Genomic DNA, 16,504 nt, shown 5'->3' on the forward strand with positions numbered 1-16,504 from the left:
ACTGAACTTGAGCTGTTTTACAAAGAAGAATGGATAAACATTTCATTCTCTAGATGTAAAAAGCAGGTAGAGACACAGTGAAAAAGATTTGCAGTTATTAAATAAATTATTGTCCTTGAATTTTGCCTTTACCTTATGTTGGTCTCATCACACACATAAAAACCTGAAAAAAATACCCTAAAATTTGTGGATATATTGCAGCACGATATGGAATGTGAACATGTATCTCAGCATGGTGTTAGAAAGTGAAATACTAAATTATTTCAGATAAAGAAAATCAGTAAAGATAGGAGAGTGTGAATACAGACAATGGATGCTTTTCCTTTTAAGTTTGTTTTCAATGGTGAGAAAAAAATCTTTTTTTCATCTTCTTTGCAAGCTGAAATTATTTTTCTTTTGAATCTTTTAACCATAAACTGCATGATCCCTCATATTTAACTCCTTAACAGAGTTAAATACGAGAGTGACACGACCTCCTGTGTAAATAAAAGAAAACACAAATTGGTGAAAGTCGTGATTGCATAAAGCAGTGATTTTATTGGGTACTAATGAGCACTGTGTAACAGCAGAAACTGTGGCGTAATGAAATACAACAGCTGGAGGAGCCTAGGAATAAAATACATCTCTTAAAGAGACGTTTACATTTGCTTTCCTAGTGTGGATTTGGAAAACAATTTTCTGGATTTCTTTAATCATCTCATATGGATGTTTATCAAATTTCTGTTTGGAAGTTATTTCATCACAATTGTTGATTTATTAAGAATTAGTCTTAAGAATGTTCCACACTAACTACTGAAGTGGATAATTTAAACGACAACCAATGATGAAGGTTGAACCTGTTTATTTGATGGGAAAACTGAATAATCCTTCAGATGGATCATAAAAAAAGAGATGAGACAAACTGACACTTGTGTTTAGATTCACGCTGTATGTTTTTTGTCCAGGGAGTGGACTGTTTCCTATCCATATGCCATTTTCATGTAACACTTACTTTATCAAAAACAAAAAAAAAACAGTTAAAGAATGCAAACACTCCCATACAAATACCTGCTTTCAGATGTAACAAATTAAAATCAACATTTACAAAAATCCATTTCTTTTCATCATCCGAAATATCATCACTTTTCGATTTGATCAAGGGCAGCCTTGTTAACGCATCACCTCGACAGGAGGCAGCGTCATGCGGTGGGCACGTGTTTCATCCACAGGGTCAGTGAAACTGCTCATAGTTGAAGGCAGATGTTTTTTTGTTTTGTTTTTTAATATTACATCAACACTATTCCTTTTTTATAACATTTCACATTTTAACAAGACCAAAGTTGGATTTGTAAGCTGAGTTTTACCCTAAAAAGCTTTTAACCAGGCTTTGACATCAGGACGATCGTGAATCCATGTAATTCAAAGTGATACAAACTGAAGCAGCATGACTGCATCTATATATTGCATATAAAACGGTAGTAGATGCATGTTCACTGTAGTACATTAATATAAATAAGAACAGCTGGCATAACGCGCCAGTTTTTCCTTTTGCTTCTATTTATTTTAAATGATGTAATAGATGTTTCCTCTCCTTGCATCTTACACAAAAAATGGCACAAACTACCTATTCTGTCCATTGTACTCTATTGTTCTATCCCTTGTCATGATTCGCAGGATTCAGCTGACTCAGCTGTCAAGCTGCATCTCAGATCATATGAAGTTGCAGATTTTGTGGACGCCTCCTTGTAGAATACAACTATCAGAGACAGCAGTGTTGTTGCTTCATCTCTCCTAAGAGACCAACTTGAGGAACTTGTACAAAAACGAAGAGCTACAGTTACAAACAGACTTCAAGTCGGACAGGAAGTTTGTGCGTGTTTGCTCAGAGGAAAAAAATAGCTGGACCATCCCAAGAATTTCTTAGGAACCGTAATCGTTATCGGCAAGCAGTTGGTGGGGTCTAGTGCTGCGTCCACTTGATGCTCTTCAGGTCAATGCCTTCCTGAACCATCTCCCAGAGAGGACTGAAAAGAGAGGAGACGGAGGAAGGTTAAGGAAGGCAGAATTATTTAAAAATATGTTATAGTCAACAATAAGACTTGATCAGATGAAAAGTAAGAGTTGGTCACCTCATCTCTCTGAGTCTGCGGACGTGCTGGATGCATTTCTCTGCTGTGTAATCGACTTCTTGTTCTGTGGTGAACCTGCCAATACCAAACCTGCAGCAAAGGGATTCTCTTTGATCTTATGCACATACAGTTTCATTTCAACGCTTCTCACAAGATTAACCAGTGCAATTTATCTCTAAATATACAGAACTAATTCATTCCAATCCGATCTTATCATATCGGCATCTAAGTCTGGGTCTGTTTATATTACTGGACTATACTAATTGATTCTATACACCAGGATCTGAACGGGACTGGTTTTATCAGGACTCTGATAAAACCAGAGTTTTATCAGAGTCCTGATCACAGGATAATCACAATTATCCTGTGATTTGACACAGGATAAATAACCCAAATGAAATTAAAATATAGAGGTCCCATAACCAAAAAAACAGAGGTCTCCTTTGTCTAGTATTTGTACCTGATGGAAGAGTGAGCCAGGTCTTCATCTGCTCCAATGGCTCTGAGAACGTACGACGGCTCCAGAGAAGCTGATGTACATGCACTGCAATCACACAAACACTCTTCTCTTTAAAAAAAAGTAACAACATGATACAGTTTTAAACTCATATTTGTTAAAGGTGACAGTCTGACCTTCCAGATGACAAAGCAACATCCTTCAGCGCCATCAACAGACTTTCTCCTTCCACATAGGCAAATGAAAGATTAATGCATCCTGTAAACACACACATTCAGGTTTTTTAGTGAACAAGCTCTAAGTTCAAAACTGTCTTTTATGCTCCTCCTTCAAACTTACTGAACGGAGGCTTTTAGGTTTGAATGTAAGAGCAAAACGTTAAAGTTGGTTTTAAGTTTAGAAAAAAAAAGACTAACTAGATAACAAGAATGAAAGAAGGGAAGAGCGAGGATAGCAAAAAAAATGACCAGGGTAGCGCTGTTCTGGGTCTCCGTTCATGACAACGTCAGGAATCTCAGACATGATCTTCTGGACCAGACGGTTAGCCAGCATGGACACTCTTTGATGATCATACTAAACGCAAAAACAAATATTAGGTAATCATCAGGTCTGGTCACTGGTCACTTTTTTTTCTCCTGATTTTACCTCCATCTCCTTCTGAGATATGCTGCAGGCGGCTCCCAGCCCGACGGCCAGCGGAGTGGGTACCGTCCCAGAGCGAAGACCTCTCTCCTGGCCGCCCCCACTCTGCAGCGGCTCCAAACGAACTCGAGGTCGGCGTCGCACATACAAAGCGCCCACGCCTGCAAACAAACGCACACGTCACCAATTTATTCTCTCATAATTCCTCAAAACCCATAATGAACAAGAGAAGCAAGCAGATATGCAGTGATTTAAATATATGGGTACAAATGGGTTTGTTACAGGTATGAAATGGAAGTAGGCTGTTTACATTATTATCTTAACCAACTATCGCTAATTATACTAACCTTTGGGTCCGTAGATCTTGTGACCGCTAATGGACATCAGATCGACCTTCCAGTCAGAGACGCTGATAGGAATCTTTCCAACAGCCTGAGCAGCATCAGTGTGCAAGAAGACTCCCTTGGATCGGCAAATCTGACCTGAAAACAGGATGAAGAGTAAACCTTGATCAGACCAATAACATTAGCCAAGCAACGACAGTTGGCTGATTTACTTTGTGGTAACAAGCGCTTATTATATGCTGCCACATCTACCAATTTCCTCGATGGGCTGCTTGACTCCAATTTCATTGTTGACGGTCATCACGGACACCAGTGAGGTTTCCGGACGGATGGAGGACTCCAGTAACTGCAATCACACACACAGGTTTTATCGTTGGATCTACAACCACTATCAAAATTCCACGAAAGCCCTGTTACGAAGGGAAATTCTCCTGATGCAAAAACATCACACTATGAGAAATAATTTAAACACTTTTTCCACTTATACTGTGACATGAATTTGATATAAAAGTCAACTAAAACAAACAGATCTGTTAGAAAACTAAAAAAAGGTGAATTTACCCAGTTGTATAAGTTTGTACACCTTTGAAATTGCTTCTGATTGATTTTTAGTGCTCAGTCTTTATTGGAGAAGTCTGACAGCGTCTTACCTCTTGACTTCTAAAGATTCTCCAGATCTATCAAAGTCTGAGAACATTTACTGTCTTCAGCTTTTGAGGAAAATGATCAGATTTAGTTCTAAAGTTTTGCTCATTTTTCTCTCTCGAGATGTCATTATTTTTATTTGACCAAAACTGGCTAGCATGTAAGAAAAGCAAAACACACAGGCTTAGTCTGGATAACTTCAAACACAAAGTTGTTTCCTACTTTCTCCCTGCCCTGAGTATGTATTGTCACTTGTATGTGTTGTCATTTGTAGAAAACCAGTTGGAAATTCCTAGTGGCTAACTCTTCTTCAGAGTAAACCTTGGAAGTTTTAGTCTTTTCCTTTTATCTATTTTGGACTATGTTTTCCTTTCAGTTCAATTGCACAGGATATATTTCATAGAATATGTCAAAAAATTTTAAACAGTCTTCTCAAAGACTCATATTTTACCAACACTAAACCCTGACATTTAACATGGGTATGCACATTTGAGAGCCACTGCAGACATTGTCAGTGTGAACACTGTTGTAGTGTACCTGCAGGTCCAGAAGTCCGTTAGTCTGGACGGGCAGATAGGTGACCTCAAATCCTTCGGCCTCCAGGATCCGACACGAGTCCAGAACACATTTATGTTCAGTCTGTGTTGTGATCACATGCCGTTTCTTGGCCTGGTAGAACCTGGCCACGCCCTGCAGGGAGGAATACAAAAGATCAACACCCAGTGAGGTTCCATGTCTACATTTTTATGATTTTTTTTTTTCCTTTGTTTTGGTGTGCTTTAATTTTATCTCATCATGTTTAAGTTTGACTTATTAATCAATTATTTCCTCACTATTCAAGCATTTTGCAGCCATAGGAGAAACCGATAGAGTACATACTAATATAATGTGCAGCAATTATTTTTATTATCAAATTTTTTCTTACTTTAAAACAAAACTAGATGTCAGAAGTGGGTTCAGGTTGTCTATGTGTGTAAATATAATAAAGTAAAAAGACGGGACCTTGATAGCCATGTTGTTGGACTCTGTGGCTCCACTGGTGAAGATGATTTCTCTGGGATCGGCTCCAATAAGATCGGCCACCTGCTGCTCATGGAAAAAAAAAACACAAAGTCAGCAGCTATTTTCAACAATTATGTGCCACTTTCCACAACATTGGTCCTGAGTTTCCTCAGCTTTCCCAGTGATTGCATAGATGTATTCTAATTTATTCATATGATAACATAATACTAAAGCAACAGAGTTAAAATCTGCATTTAGCAGAAAGGGTTTGCTAAAAGTAAACCAATTAGAGATGTCAAGCAGACCTGCAGCCCATCCAGTGGCAGATTTTGAGAGGGCCACAAGAATAGTCAGAAAAGTACAAAGTTGTACCCCAAATGAATTTTCTGTTGCAGAAGTTAGTATTTGATTTAGAAATTTTTACCCAATTTTGAAGAGATATATACATATATGTATTTTTTACTTCCTTCTTAATTGTTTTTGATTGGTTGCATAATTACAATGTAGTTCTTTGCAGAACAGCTTTAGCAGGATGTGTGACTATATGTGGGGCAGAACTGGGAAGGCAAAAGGAAAGTTTTTTCCAGGATGCAATTCATTAAAGATCCCACCACTGAGTACACCTGATCACCACTAAACTAAGGTAGGGGAGCTCTTATTGAAGTATTTGCATACTAAAAGTTGTTTCCTACTTTCCCCCTGTCCTGAGTGAGAGTCTTTATACCTTCCTGGCAGTCTCCATGGCAGTCTCGCTCTCCCAACCATAGGCATGAGTCCTGGAGTGAGGGTTTCCATAGTAATTCACCTGGTATGGCAACATGGCATCCAGCACTCGAGGATCCTAAATATACCAAAAAGACAAATAACTTGTTAAACACACACATAATCCATTAGTTTAGGAAGCTGCATGGTGTGCTGAGCCTGCTTCAAAAATTATCTTAATCAAAGGTTTAAATAGAAGCATAAATCTCTTTCAAATGATAAAACAGTGAATTTGTTGCTAGTAAAGATGCACAGGATTTCCACATGAACAGATAAATCAACTACAAAGAAGAAGCTGAGGACGTTACGGTCACACAAAGAAACCTTTCCCCACCTTCCATTAGATTTTTTTGGTTGGGGAGGTTGTTTTTTTTTTTTTTTTTTTAAAGAGCTTCTTTGCTCATTAGCACTTTGAAGGTGTTGCCACATGGACAGAAGTCATGACTATTGAACTTCAAAATACAGAACTAAATTATAAATACAAATACAAGACAAAACAATTAATCACGACTTGTTGAATAATTGACAGGAAACAGTTACCATAGGAGTAGTAGCCTGGAAGTCCATGTAGAGGGGCCGCAGCTCATCTTTCTCCAGTTCATGTTTCTTGATCAGCTCTACAGTGAAAAACACAATTCACACAACATTTTAAACTCACTACAAAAATGTCCAAAACAATCAGGACATTATACAAGTTCAAGATCATTTAAGCACAAAAGGTTCTTACTGAATGCAGTATAGCTATTTGTCATATTTTCTCATTTATCCAAGCTGATTAAATGATTGACCCAAAATCAGGTAATTGTCAGATATTTCAAAGTATAAAGCTACTCTAAAAACAACAATGGTAGTTTGGCTGAAGGAAGAATCAGCTGGAGTGCTTAGCCTGGGATCCTATGTCATTGATTTATTCATCAACTATATTTATAAAATCAGAGAACACATAAAAACTACAAGTTAGCAGTATAAAAGTTAACATACATTTCTTTCAATTGGGAAAATTTTGAGTCACCAAACCAACTAATGCTCTAATTGCGTTTTATACAAAAGATAATAATAATTATTATTAGATTGACTTCGTCAATATGTACAGTATAAAATATACTCTGGTTGTTAAACCAATCATGTGTGGAAGTACAATATAAAATACTTAATATAACTATTTAAAAGCATTAGTGTTGTGAACACTAACGCCCATAAACACAATTCTTTTTATAAGTTGGCCTTTCAGACTCATTTATATACAGTAATGAAGTCGAATAGCGATGTAATTTTTCTGACCCAGTACAATGATATTTAATTAGATCAAAGGCATTATAAAGTTTCCTGTACCCCCTAATAAACTGCGTCACTTTGGGATTAGCTTAATGCTAGCTGCTTTAATTTAAATAAGTAGGTTAGTTTGGTCCAGGTTGTTGTTACCTTTTTGCATGGAGTTAACGGCTGTCCGCTCAGGACACAGACGAAAAGGAAGCCACGAGGCCGGCCTCAGCAGCCGGGAGGAGATGGTCCTGCCCGGGGAAAGCATCGGGTCGGTAGACTGATTTTAGCTAAAGCTCCGTCGACCTCCGTCCAAACCAACACGCTGACAACAGATTGAACACCGAAAATATAATGATGTGAGCTTGATCAGAAAGCAATGTTCCTGTGAGAGAAAGCTAAAGAGAAAAGTCTTTAAAAAATGTTGAACACGAGTAAAGTTCTGTTTTTGTCCGCCTGTCACTGTCTTACGCGCAGGTTCCAGTAGAATGGGTCAACGTCAAAATAACACATCAACATTAGCTTCCGGAGAGGACTTTCAAAACAAAAGACGTGACAAAACAACTATACATATAATACAATATATAATACAATTAATACACAAAGGAAATTTTATTCCAATTACATTTAAAGTTAATAGAATAAAATAAAATAAACACTTGCTAAGGCTAACTATAAATAACCATAAGTGTTTGAATGTGTTTTATTTTGTCAGTAATTTTGAATTCTGATTAGAACTGTATGCTTTAAATTTTTCATTTTTCATTTTCTGCCTAGTGCTGTATAACTGTTAGTTTGTTTTTCCCTCAGACACAGAAAGAAGTCAGTGATTTACAGCAGTTAGAGCAGTTGTTACAACAGTTAGTACAGCAGTTAGTACAGCAGTTAGTACAGCAGTTTGTTTTCAGAGCAACAAGAAACATTGTTTCAAACTGGCAGCTCCTCCAAAGAGTCAAAAGGTGTGTTGATTGTTAAAGTATTTCCTTTAATATTGTTTGTTAATATGTTTATTTAGCACAGACTTAAAGTAATATATGGATGAAAACGGTGGTGATATGTTGATTACAACACTAAAGGAATTAAATCTCATAAAAACCATCAGTAAAGCTTCGTCTTTGTTCGGAATGGAATGCTACACATAACAATCAACTAACAATTACTGTACATGCTTGCTTACTATAGTTCTTATAATTTTATAGTAAGATATGTTGCAGGGTTCCTTTGATTTTTGTGGTGACTCTCCATGTTTTTCACAAACTTGAAATGAATGTTTCTAAGCCAGACAGCTGACCGATATGTGGAGAAGCACTGTGCTGGGTGTTATGTAACAAAAAATTTAACTTTTTTATAATCAGGGAAGAACAATCTAGTTTGTGTCCAGGATGGGTGGGGTCTGCAGGGGTTTTAGCTGCCTCCTTCCTGACCCTGGGTGAAGGGAAAGCCAACCATGATTATCCTCTCTACAGACCTGATCAACCACACAGTGATGGATGCACACATCACTATGTGATGGATGCACACAGGACTTAATAATGTATGACCAGCCAGTCCTGTGGTAGGTTGTACTTCTTGAGTTCCCTCAGGAAATACAGTCTCCAATAAATCTTGATCATTCATTATAAGTTTACTTTGGAAAACATATAAAATATCATTATTTAATGATGGTCGTTAGAATTTATATGTACTAACATTTCTTTTCACTTCATTTTGTGAAGAAAGGTAACTATCGTTTAAATTTTCTGCTTCCGCATCGCTGCCTTTCAACTGCGTCGTAATTGTTTGCAGCTTGACTTTACTGTAAAAATGGTTGCAAAATAAACGGAAGGAGGAGTTGGGACTTCCTACGGCCTGTCCATGCTCTTATTGGCTGAAGGGAATTGTTTTGGTTCCGTGTAGGGCGGGATTAAGGATTTGTATATTTTGCTAGATTGGCTAAAAGGAAATGTTTATGAAACTTTATCAAAACTACATAGAAGCTTTATTTTAATACATATTGGATTATTATGACTTTTTTATTTTTGAAGTGGGGTTTCAATTAAAAATAGAATTTAGTTTCTTTACATAAGGCCTTTTCTTTTAGTGATTTTTTTATTCTTCAAATGACAGTATTGCCCCATATATTTTTATGTATATATTTTCTTGAATAAATGCATTTGTATTTGAAAGCAAATACAAATGCATTTTTTTGTATAATTTTCAACACCATCAATCACACAACATAACATTTTACTCCATCCAATTTCGAATGAGATTTAAATTGTTGTAATGATCTTTTTTGTTTTAAACGTTTCCTCTAACGAATGACGTTCATGAAATATTTATGTTAGACTTTGAAGAAAAACTTTCTGTGGTTCTTATCTGTCAGGATGCCCGTCATGCTGCCAAACACCAGAAAAGGGCTTCTTGAATCCCAAACAGATTATTGGCGGCGAACAAGAATTACACAGAACACAAACTCCATATTAAGAAATTCTTTCAAAATATTATGTTGCATAACTGTGAAATGTAGATTATGTAGAGCAGCAGATTTTGCAACAATGGAAATAATATTTAATTACACATTATTACCAAGTGAAGATTTTATCAGTTTTGTATGTGCTGCTTTTTATCTCGTCTAAGATTTTTAGCACGCCAAAGATGTACCATTGCTATGTGAGTTATTTCCTTTGGAGGATTCTTTGGAGTTTTAACAGAACATCAAGTCCTCACGTTGGTACTGACCTTTGCTTCGATAACTGGTTTAAAGTACCAAAACTCACCTATTTATTTGTAATTTTTACTTCATCAACACAGATCTATAAAACACGAATTGTGTATTAAGCTATCCGTATTCAATGCAAAATATACTCCTTACTGAACTGCTGTGCCGGAAGTTACAAATCGGAAGCGAACTTCACTGTCATGCAGAATGCAGCCATGTCTAAAGGTCTAACTGACGACCTGTAGTTTATTTTACTTAAAAATATAAATATTCATGGCAACGGTGTAAGAAATGGGAATGTTTTTACTACGACGGTGGATTTCACCTTAAGGTGAGGTTTTTATTTTCGGGAAATTGTGTCTGTTAAGTGAGAATCTGATGTTGCTATCACAGAAGCTAACCTGTCAGATTATTTCGGCTGCAGATTTCTGTTTCTATGGTTTTGAATTATTTAATCACACAACAAGCCCTTTTTAAATATTATCTGTCATTAACTGCGTTGGTGAGCACTGTGCCATCGTGTTTGTACCGGTTTGTATATTTGTTATATAATTATTGTTGACAGGTTCCTGTTTTACTAAATGAGAAGATAAAGCTGTTCTGCTCTGAAATGCTGCTTATCTTGACATCTCTTCAGACTGTTTACGCTTTCTTGCGCCACAATGGGAATATGGCGCAAAGTGTCACTGGTTTTAAACAGCCCCCTGAGTCATTTTGTTTTCTCTGTGGGTTTTGCATGTTTTATTTACAATAACACGTCGACATAAGGTGGGGAGGATATTCTCGTGTGAGAGTGTGCTGGTCATGCTTCTAATTCTTAGAGGTCTAAAATCTCTGCTGAAAAAATAAACACACGAATTTAACCATTCTTAAGCGATTAAGCGGACAACATAACATCTTAATCAAGTCCCCTCGTAAAAATACTTTTACAATGCTTTGTTGTGTACAGTTTGATGCATGCTGGTTGCTTCACATGCAGCTATTTTTTTTGTCAGCTTGTCAGCTTTTCATTCAACTACCCTACCAAATAACCTGCTTTTAACAAAGCATTGGAAACTCAAGAGATAAAACTTGTTTGTGAATGAGGAGAACAAGCAGATGGGGTACAGGTAGATGTTGAAAGTCCGTAACGTGTGCAAAACAACAGTCTGAGTGTTTTCATTATGTGTGCCAACATTATGGACCAGGCAATGTCCAGATAGAAACAGTATTAGGTAAGCATGATCAGCTCAGGTTTGTAAGTCAAAAGTTCAGAGCCAAGCTTTTGTTTTCTGTATCTGATTTACATTTTCTTTCCTTTACCTCTGTCATAAATTTATAGCATTTTGTACACTTGTGTGGTTTTAATAATTTAACTTTGGATTTTTATTGTTTGTAACTCTGATTTTGTATTTGAGTTTTTACACAGTATTTGAGAAAAAAAAATTCTCACAGTCAACCGTGGTGGTGGCAGTGTGGTGATGTGGGCCTTCTTTGCTTATTCAGTACCTGAATTGAAGTCTGAGTGTCTGTCAGTCAAGGCCACCCCTGAATGACTTGCAAAAACATTTTAGAGGGACATGGTCATTGCTAAACTTAAGTCTGATTTATATCTCGTGACATTACCTTTAACATGGCATTCATGCTTGAAAACCCTCAAGTGTGGTTAAATAAAAATGCTGTAAGTCTAACTTATGTTGGTGAAGCTGAGAATTAATGAATAGAATAGTTCCAAACATCTTAATGATCCCCAAGACTTTTGGGAAAGTTTTCTGTGTCCTGGCAGAAGTGGAAATATTTGAAGTCCCATTATATCTAATTAATACAGCATTTCAGAAAGAAAGAAAAAAAAAAACCAAGACACTAGTTGTATGGGGAGATGGTCTAAAGTAGGGTCTAAAGGTTGACTAACCTTAACCCTTAGTCAAAGTCCTGACTTCAATTTGCCTGACCTTTTAACATCAGCAGACCTGCAAAGAATCAGACAGGTTAGAAGGTTTCCTCTGTCTGATGTTAAAATGTGTTTGATTCATTGTCTGAAATGTTAGTTTGAAAAAAAACAAAACAGAAATTAGTATTGATAATACAAAATAATAATAATAACGACTGACTTAGGGGGATTACAAGCCAATAGAGACCAACTATAATGTATAGTTTAGAGATGGCGGTCACAACTTTTAGTTTCTTAACAGGTGAGGTGACGCCATGATCCTGGTTCTCTGCACCAGCTGAAGACTGACGTGTTTGACAACAAAACTGCTGTCACTATGGGGACAACAACAAGCGAGCCATGTATCTACGACAAACTGTCTGAGAGCATCGACATCCTCCGCCAGTCGGGTTACCGCTATGGCATGTCAGAGAGAGAAATTGAGAGATTCATCAAGCAGGTCCTGGAGACCAACGAGCCAAGAAGAGAGCCGCCACAATTCCCCATTCTAAGAGCCACCATTAAGGTGAGAAACCTGTGGATAACAGCATTCTTGTAATGTCTAACTGTACAGTAGAATGAATGTTTTCTCAATGTTTTAACGTCTTTTGTTTTTGTGCAGTTTCTGGTGGCTGTGGGCTTCCTGCTGGTGGTGGTGCTGGCCTTCACCTACCCACAGAGCTCCCCCCAGTTGGGACTGGTAAATCTGGGCTGTTGCAACCGGTCGTCCCCCCTCAGCCATATCCGGCTGCTCTCCCTTCCCATTGCCAAGAAGTACAACCTGCAAGGTGGGAAACTTTGTAGCTCTTACAAAATGCAAACTTCCAGAAGGCTTGTAACAATCTGATCTTAATTTGGGACAAATAGCTTCTGTATCTTGGTGCACAATTTTATACATTTAGGAGGCTTTCTGTTAGATCGTGTGTAATCCAGTTTAAGGGATCAACTGGAGCTGTAAATATTCATTCCTAAAGTGACTTAGAGGTTCGGAAGGTTTTTAACATCACAAACTCTGATTTTCACCTTGTGTTTGTGTGTGTGGCAGGTTTTCATGAGTGGTGGAGTGCTGGTTCTCTCCGGCAGAGTCTAGTTAACTGTTCGGGATGCGCAGAAATCTCCTCAGTACTGGAAGTCCCAGAAAGCCTCAGGGGAACTGTGACTCTGCGACGGGGACCTCAGCTGGTTCTGCTGAAGGTCAGAGCTCCATTTGAGTAGCTATCTGATGAGTTGCCCATTGTTGCTTTTGGATATTTGGTGCTATTAGAGCCTACTTTAAATTTGTTTGGAAGTATTTTTTCCCAGTTTTCTGAATAATCTTTAGATTTTTTTTTCCTGATAAAAAGGATAAATAAGGGTCTGCTGAATTTAATATAAACACAACACTGGTATGATGTGCTCACAACCTGTGGTGATTACAGTTTGACACAAACTGACATTTGAATTGTGTTTTCAAGAGTGAAAAGGATCAGATTTTTTTTTACTCATTTTCAAAAATGCACATTGATCACATATAAAATAAATAAAAACTGCAGCAATAATACACATTCTCATTAGACTTTTTTTTTTTTTGTAAATTCATAGTTTTTTATTTTATTCACCAACACTGTCGTCTGCAGGGCGGGGAGTCTCTCAGCATCCAGCGGCAGCAGCTGGAGGCGCTCTACTTAGCCCATTCAGGCTCCATGTCAATTCTGCTGGAGGAGGACAGTGGTCTCCATAGCGACAACCTCGGCCTCCCTCAGGGACCTGCCAACTTCACCCTGCTCTGGTGTGAATCTGTGCCATTTTAGCACATGGATATGCTGTGATTAAACTGTTTCCTTGTCTTGCTGAAAGGTGAAGCTCAGTACCAGTCTGATGATTGAACCTCTAATGGGTTCATGAATTGTTTGACTCCATCCATCTTCCCATTAACTCTAAAGAGTTTTCTTGTTCCTGCTGATGAAAGGCCTCTCCTAAAGCATGACTCTGCCCCCATCATGTACAAAACTGGAATAGTGTGATCAGTGTTATGTGCAATTTTAGCTTTCTACCAGATATTGCATGTTGCATGTTAGTCAGAAGGTCTTATTTTGGTCTCATCTGACCAGAGCACCTTCTTCCAAATGGTAATTGAGAGTTCACTTGTTTCAAAAATGCTTTTCTTCTTGCTTTCCCTCCATAAATGCCTGATTTATGAACTAGGCAGCTAACAGTTTTCATATCGACAGATTTCCCACCTCAGCTATAGATCTATGCAGCTCCTCCATAGTTACCGTCAGGATCTCGGCTGCATCTCTGATTAGCATTTTCCTCGCTAGGTTTGTCAGTCTGTGTGAACAGCTATGCGTTTGTACGTTTGCAGATGTGTCATGCCTTTTCTTAAAGTTGAAAGCTTGAGATGTTGCTAATAGTTTTAAATTTGACGTTACTTTATTTAACTTTATAAAGTATAAATATATCACTAGTAAATATGGAATTTATTTATGTATGATTTAATTTTAAAAACTAGATATAATTAATTCATGATTGTCAGGAATCTGTCCTGACTGCCAGGACATATTCTAAAGAATATTGGAAAAATATGCATCGATACGCCATTTTTAATCAAATTGAATGTCTTTGTACTTACAGGAGGTTCAGTTCTGGAACCAGGGAAAAAGTGCTGAGATGGCTCTTCCCAAAGGCTGAGCTCTGCCCCCTGCTGGACAGCGCTGGGACCATCCTCCAGCGATGCCTGGTCATCCACAGCACAAACTCTCAAAGCAAGGCAAGTGAGGCTTGGCCCAGAATCTGAGTGAAGTACTAAACAAGAGTTACAGATACTGAAGGGAAAATTTTACGGTAAAAAAATACCACACAAAATATCTGATATTTTGATCTAAGAAGTAAAGATTTATATATTTTTTAAAACTTATGAAAACATTTCTTTAAAATTTTTAGAATTTATTTTTAACTTTTCCACAATTTTAACTTTTCAGAATAAAATGCATTGTTCACATAAACTACTAAGCGCATCAACGAAATGGTTACAGATGCAGAAATGATGCAGGCCTTGGACTCTCTCCCGGAGACGTCATTGTTATCTGCTGCTGATGTTTCAGGGTGTCAGGGTGCTGGGTTGGCTGGTGGTGGGCGAGGGGCTGCCAACAGTGCGAGTTGTGCCTGTTCAGCGATGCCAGAAACACTGCAGCTCCTTCAACCTTTGGCTGTCACCTGGAGACATGGGTAACTCCTGCAGCAGACACACATTTAAACTCCTTTAGCCAACAATAAAAATGTTTTGTGTTAAAAGATTAAATTAGATTTGAAAGCTTTTTATTGGATCAGCCCCTTTTTATTCGCTATAGATTTCTTCTTATTCTGACCCAATCGCCGTCTTGATTGTTGTCTTCTTCTTCTTCTGCAGTCTATGCGGACCCCCGGTACTGGCAGATGGAGCTGTTCCCCGGACGTGACCAGAACATCATTTGTGACGGCACGACCTTTTAGCCTTCAGATGGGCAGAGTTCAGGACTTGGATGTGACACATAAAGCACCTTTGAATGTTTGGAGCTTGTTGGCCTCTGTGTGCCCATCCTCTGCCCATTGTTGCCTTATAACACCCACAATATTTTGTTTATCGCACCTTTTTGGTCTGATATGCCTCTGAGAACTGAAACCAACTGCACACAAGGAGATCAGGTGGGGGAGAAAAAAAAAGCCCCTGCAAGATTTTCTTAAGAGTGAAGGTCAGAGGAATAAAGAGACTTATTCTTTAGCTGAACTGTTGAAAATTCATCTGTGCTTGTGCCACAGCTTCTAGTTGATTTCTAGCAGTTAATTTCTAGCAGTTAAGAAAAAAAAAATCTCTGAAATTAATGGATGTGTCACTGATTAAAAAGGTAATAACACTGGTCCCAGACCCGGGAATCACTGCCACCATCTGCATCCTGTTCAGTGACTTGAAACTATTTTTGTTGCATTCAGATCCACATCAGTGGAAGAATAAAATTAAGTGAAATTAAGAGTGAGTGCATGAGGGGGTTTTTTTATGTGCCACCACTGGGAAATGTTTTTTAACGTGTAGACTGACCATTATTATGAGGAGACTAAAATCACACAAGCCTATCTTGTGATAATTACATCTAGAATTTATTTAGGTGATTAATTTGGTCCTAATCATTTGCAATATTATATAAAAAAAGTTAGCTTTAAACAGTCCTGCCAATCAAGCTCCAACAATCTATTTTCCTAATTGTGATGCAATGTTTTTGCCTGAATAAAAAAGTAATCATCTTTCTTTTCCATACTATTCTACAGATACAACCCTCCATGAGCATAACCCGCTCACAAAATACATGTCCCAAGTTATTTTATTTTTTTTTTCTTTCTTGCAGTCCTTGCTTGCAGGTTACATGCAAATAAGTACAATGCTGTTGTTGCATTTTAGAATGTGAAATAGTTTTCTGCATTACATTGTGTAAATTTAGAACAAAACACTAAACAAGGAGGCAAGAAAAGTAATGTGCTGTTTAATCACAAATAAAAAGGAACTTATATTTTGTGTGTAATTAAGACAGAGCTTTAAATGTAAAATTAACTTCAGTAAATATGGTGAAGAGCCCCACTGCTCTGGTTCTTACTTGAAGAGTGTAAACGGTAAGTTTATGAGTTTGTCTGGATGAGTTATTCTGGAGAGCACACATCTGATAC

The 16,504-nt window shown here is 37.7% G+C and overlaps 2 protein-coding genes across 4 annotated transcripts; one reads left to right on the forward strand and one right to left on the reverse strand.

The window, feature by feature from the left end:
* Positions 1-514: 514 nt before the first annotated feature.
* On the reverse strand, positions 515-7,727 carry nfs1 (NFS1 cysteine desulfurase). The gene is made up of 13 exons (XM_007547069.2): positions 7,383-7,727; positions 6,501-6,577; positions 5,923-6,039; positions 5,199-5,282; positions 4,734-4,886; positions 3,804-3,897; positions 3,555-3,689; positions 3,211-3,368; positions 3,033-3,138; positions 2,742-2,823; positions 2,569-2,652; positions 2,109-2,198; positions 515-2,003 (listed from the first exon to the last, which is right to left on the reverse strand). Exons 1-13 carry the CDS (start codon positions 7,486-7,488, stop codon positions 1,940-1,942), a joined length of 1,350 nt encoding a protein of 449 aa, XP_007547131.1. The 5' UTR covers positions 7,489-7,727; the 3' UTR covers positions 515-1,939.
* A 354-nt stretch (positions 7,728-8,081) lies between these two features.
* cunh6orf89 (chromosome unknown C6orf89 homolog) lies at positions 8,082-15,816 on the forward strand. Of its 3 annotated transcripts, none has more exons than XM_016668955.1 (8): positions 8,082-8,179; positions 12,093-12,356; positions 12,453-12,618; positions 12,876-13,024; positions 13,447-13,598; positions 14,444-14,579; positions 14,914-15,037; positions 15,219-15,816. In XM_016668955.1, exons 2-8 carry the CDS (start codon positions 12,168-12,170, stop codon positions 15,299-15,301), a joined length of 999 nt encoding a protein of 332 aa, XP_016524441.1. In that variant the 5' UTR covers positions 8,082-8,179; positions 12,093-12,167; the 3' UTR covers positions 15,302-15,816. The 3 variants fall into 3 exon arrangements, with proteins under 3 accessions (XP_016524441.1, XP_007547132.1, XP_016524442.1); XM_007547070.2 differs by lacking the exon at positions 8,082-8,179 and adding an exon at positions 10,087-10,252; XM_016668956.1 differs by lacking the exon at positions 8,082-8,179 and adding an exon at positions 10,428-10,452.
* Positions 15,817-16,504: the final 688 nt, after the last annotated feature.

Source organism: Poecilia formosa, unplaced genomic scaffold, assembly GCF_000485575.1.
Source record: "Poecilia formosa unplaced genomic scaffold, Poecilia_formosa-5.1.2 Scaffold18, whole genome shotgun sequence".
Taxonomy (NCBI): domain Eukaryota; kingdom Metazoa; phylum Chordata; class Actinopteri; order Cyprinodontiformes; family Poeciliidae; genus Poecilia; species Poecilia formosa.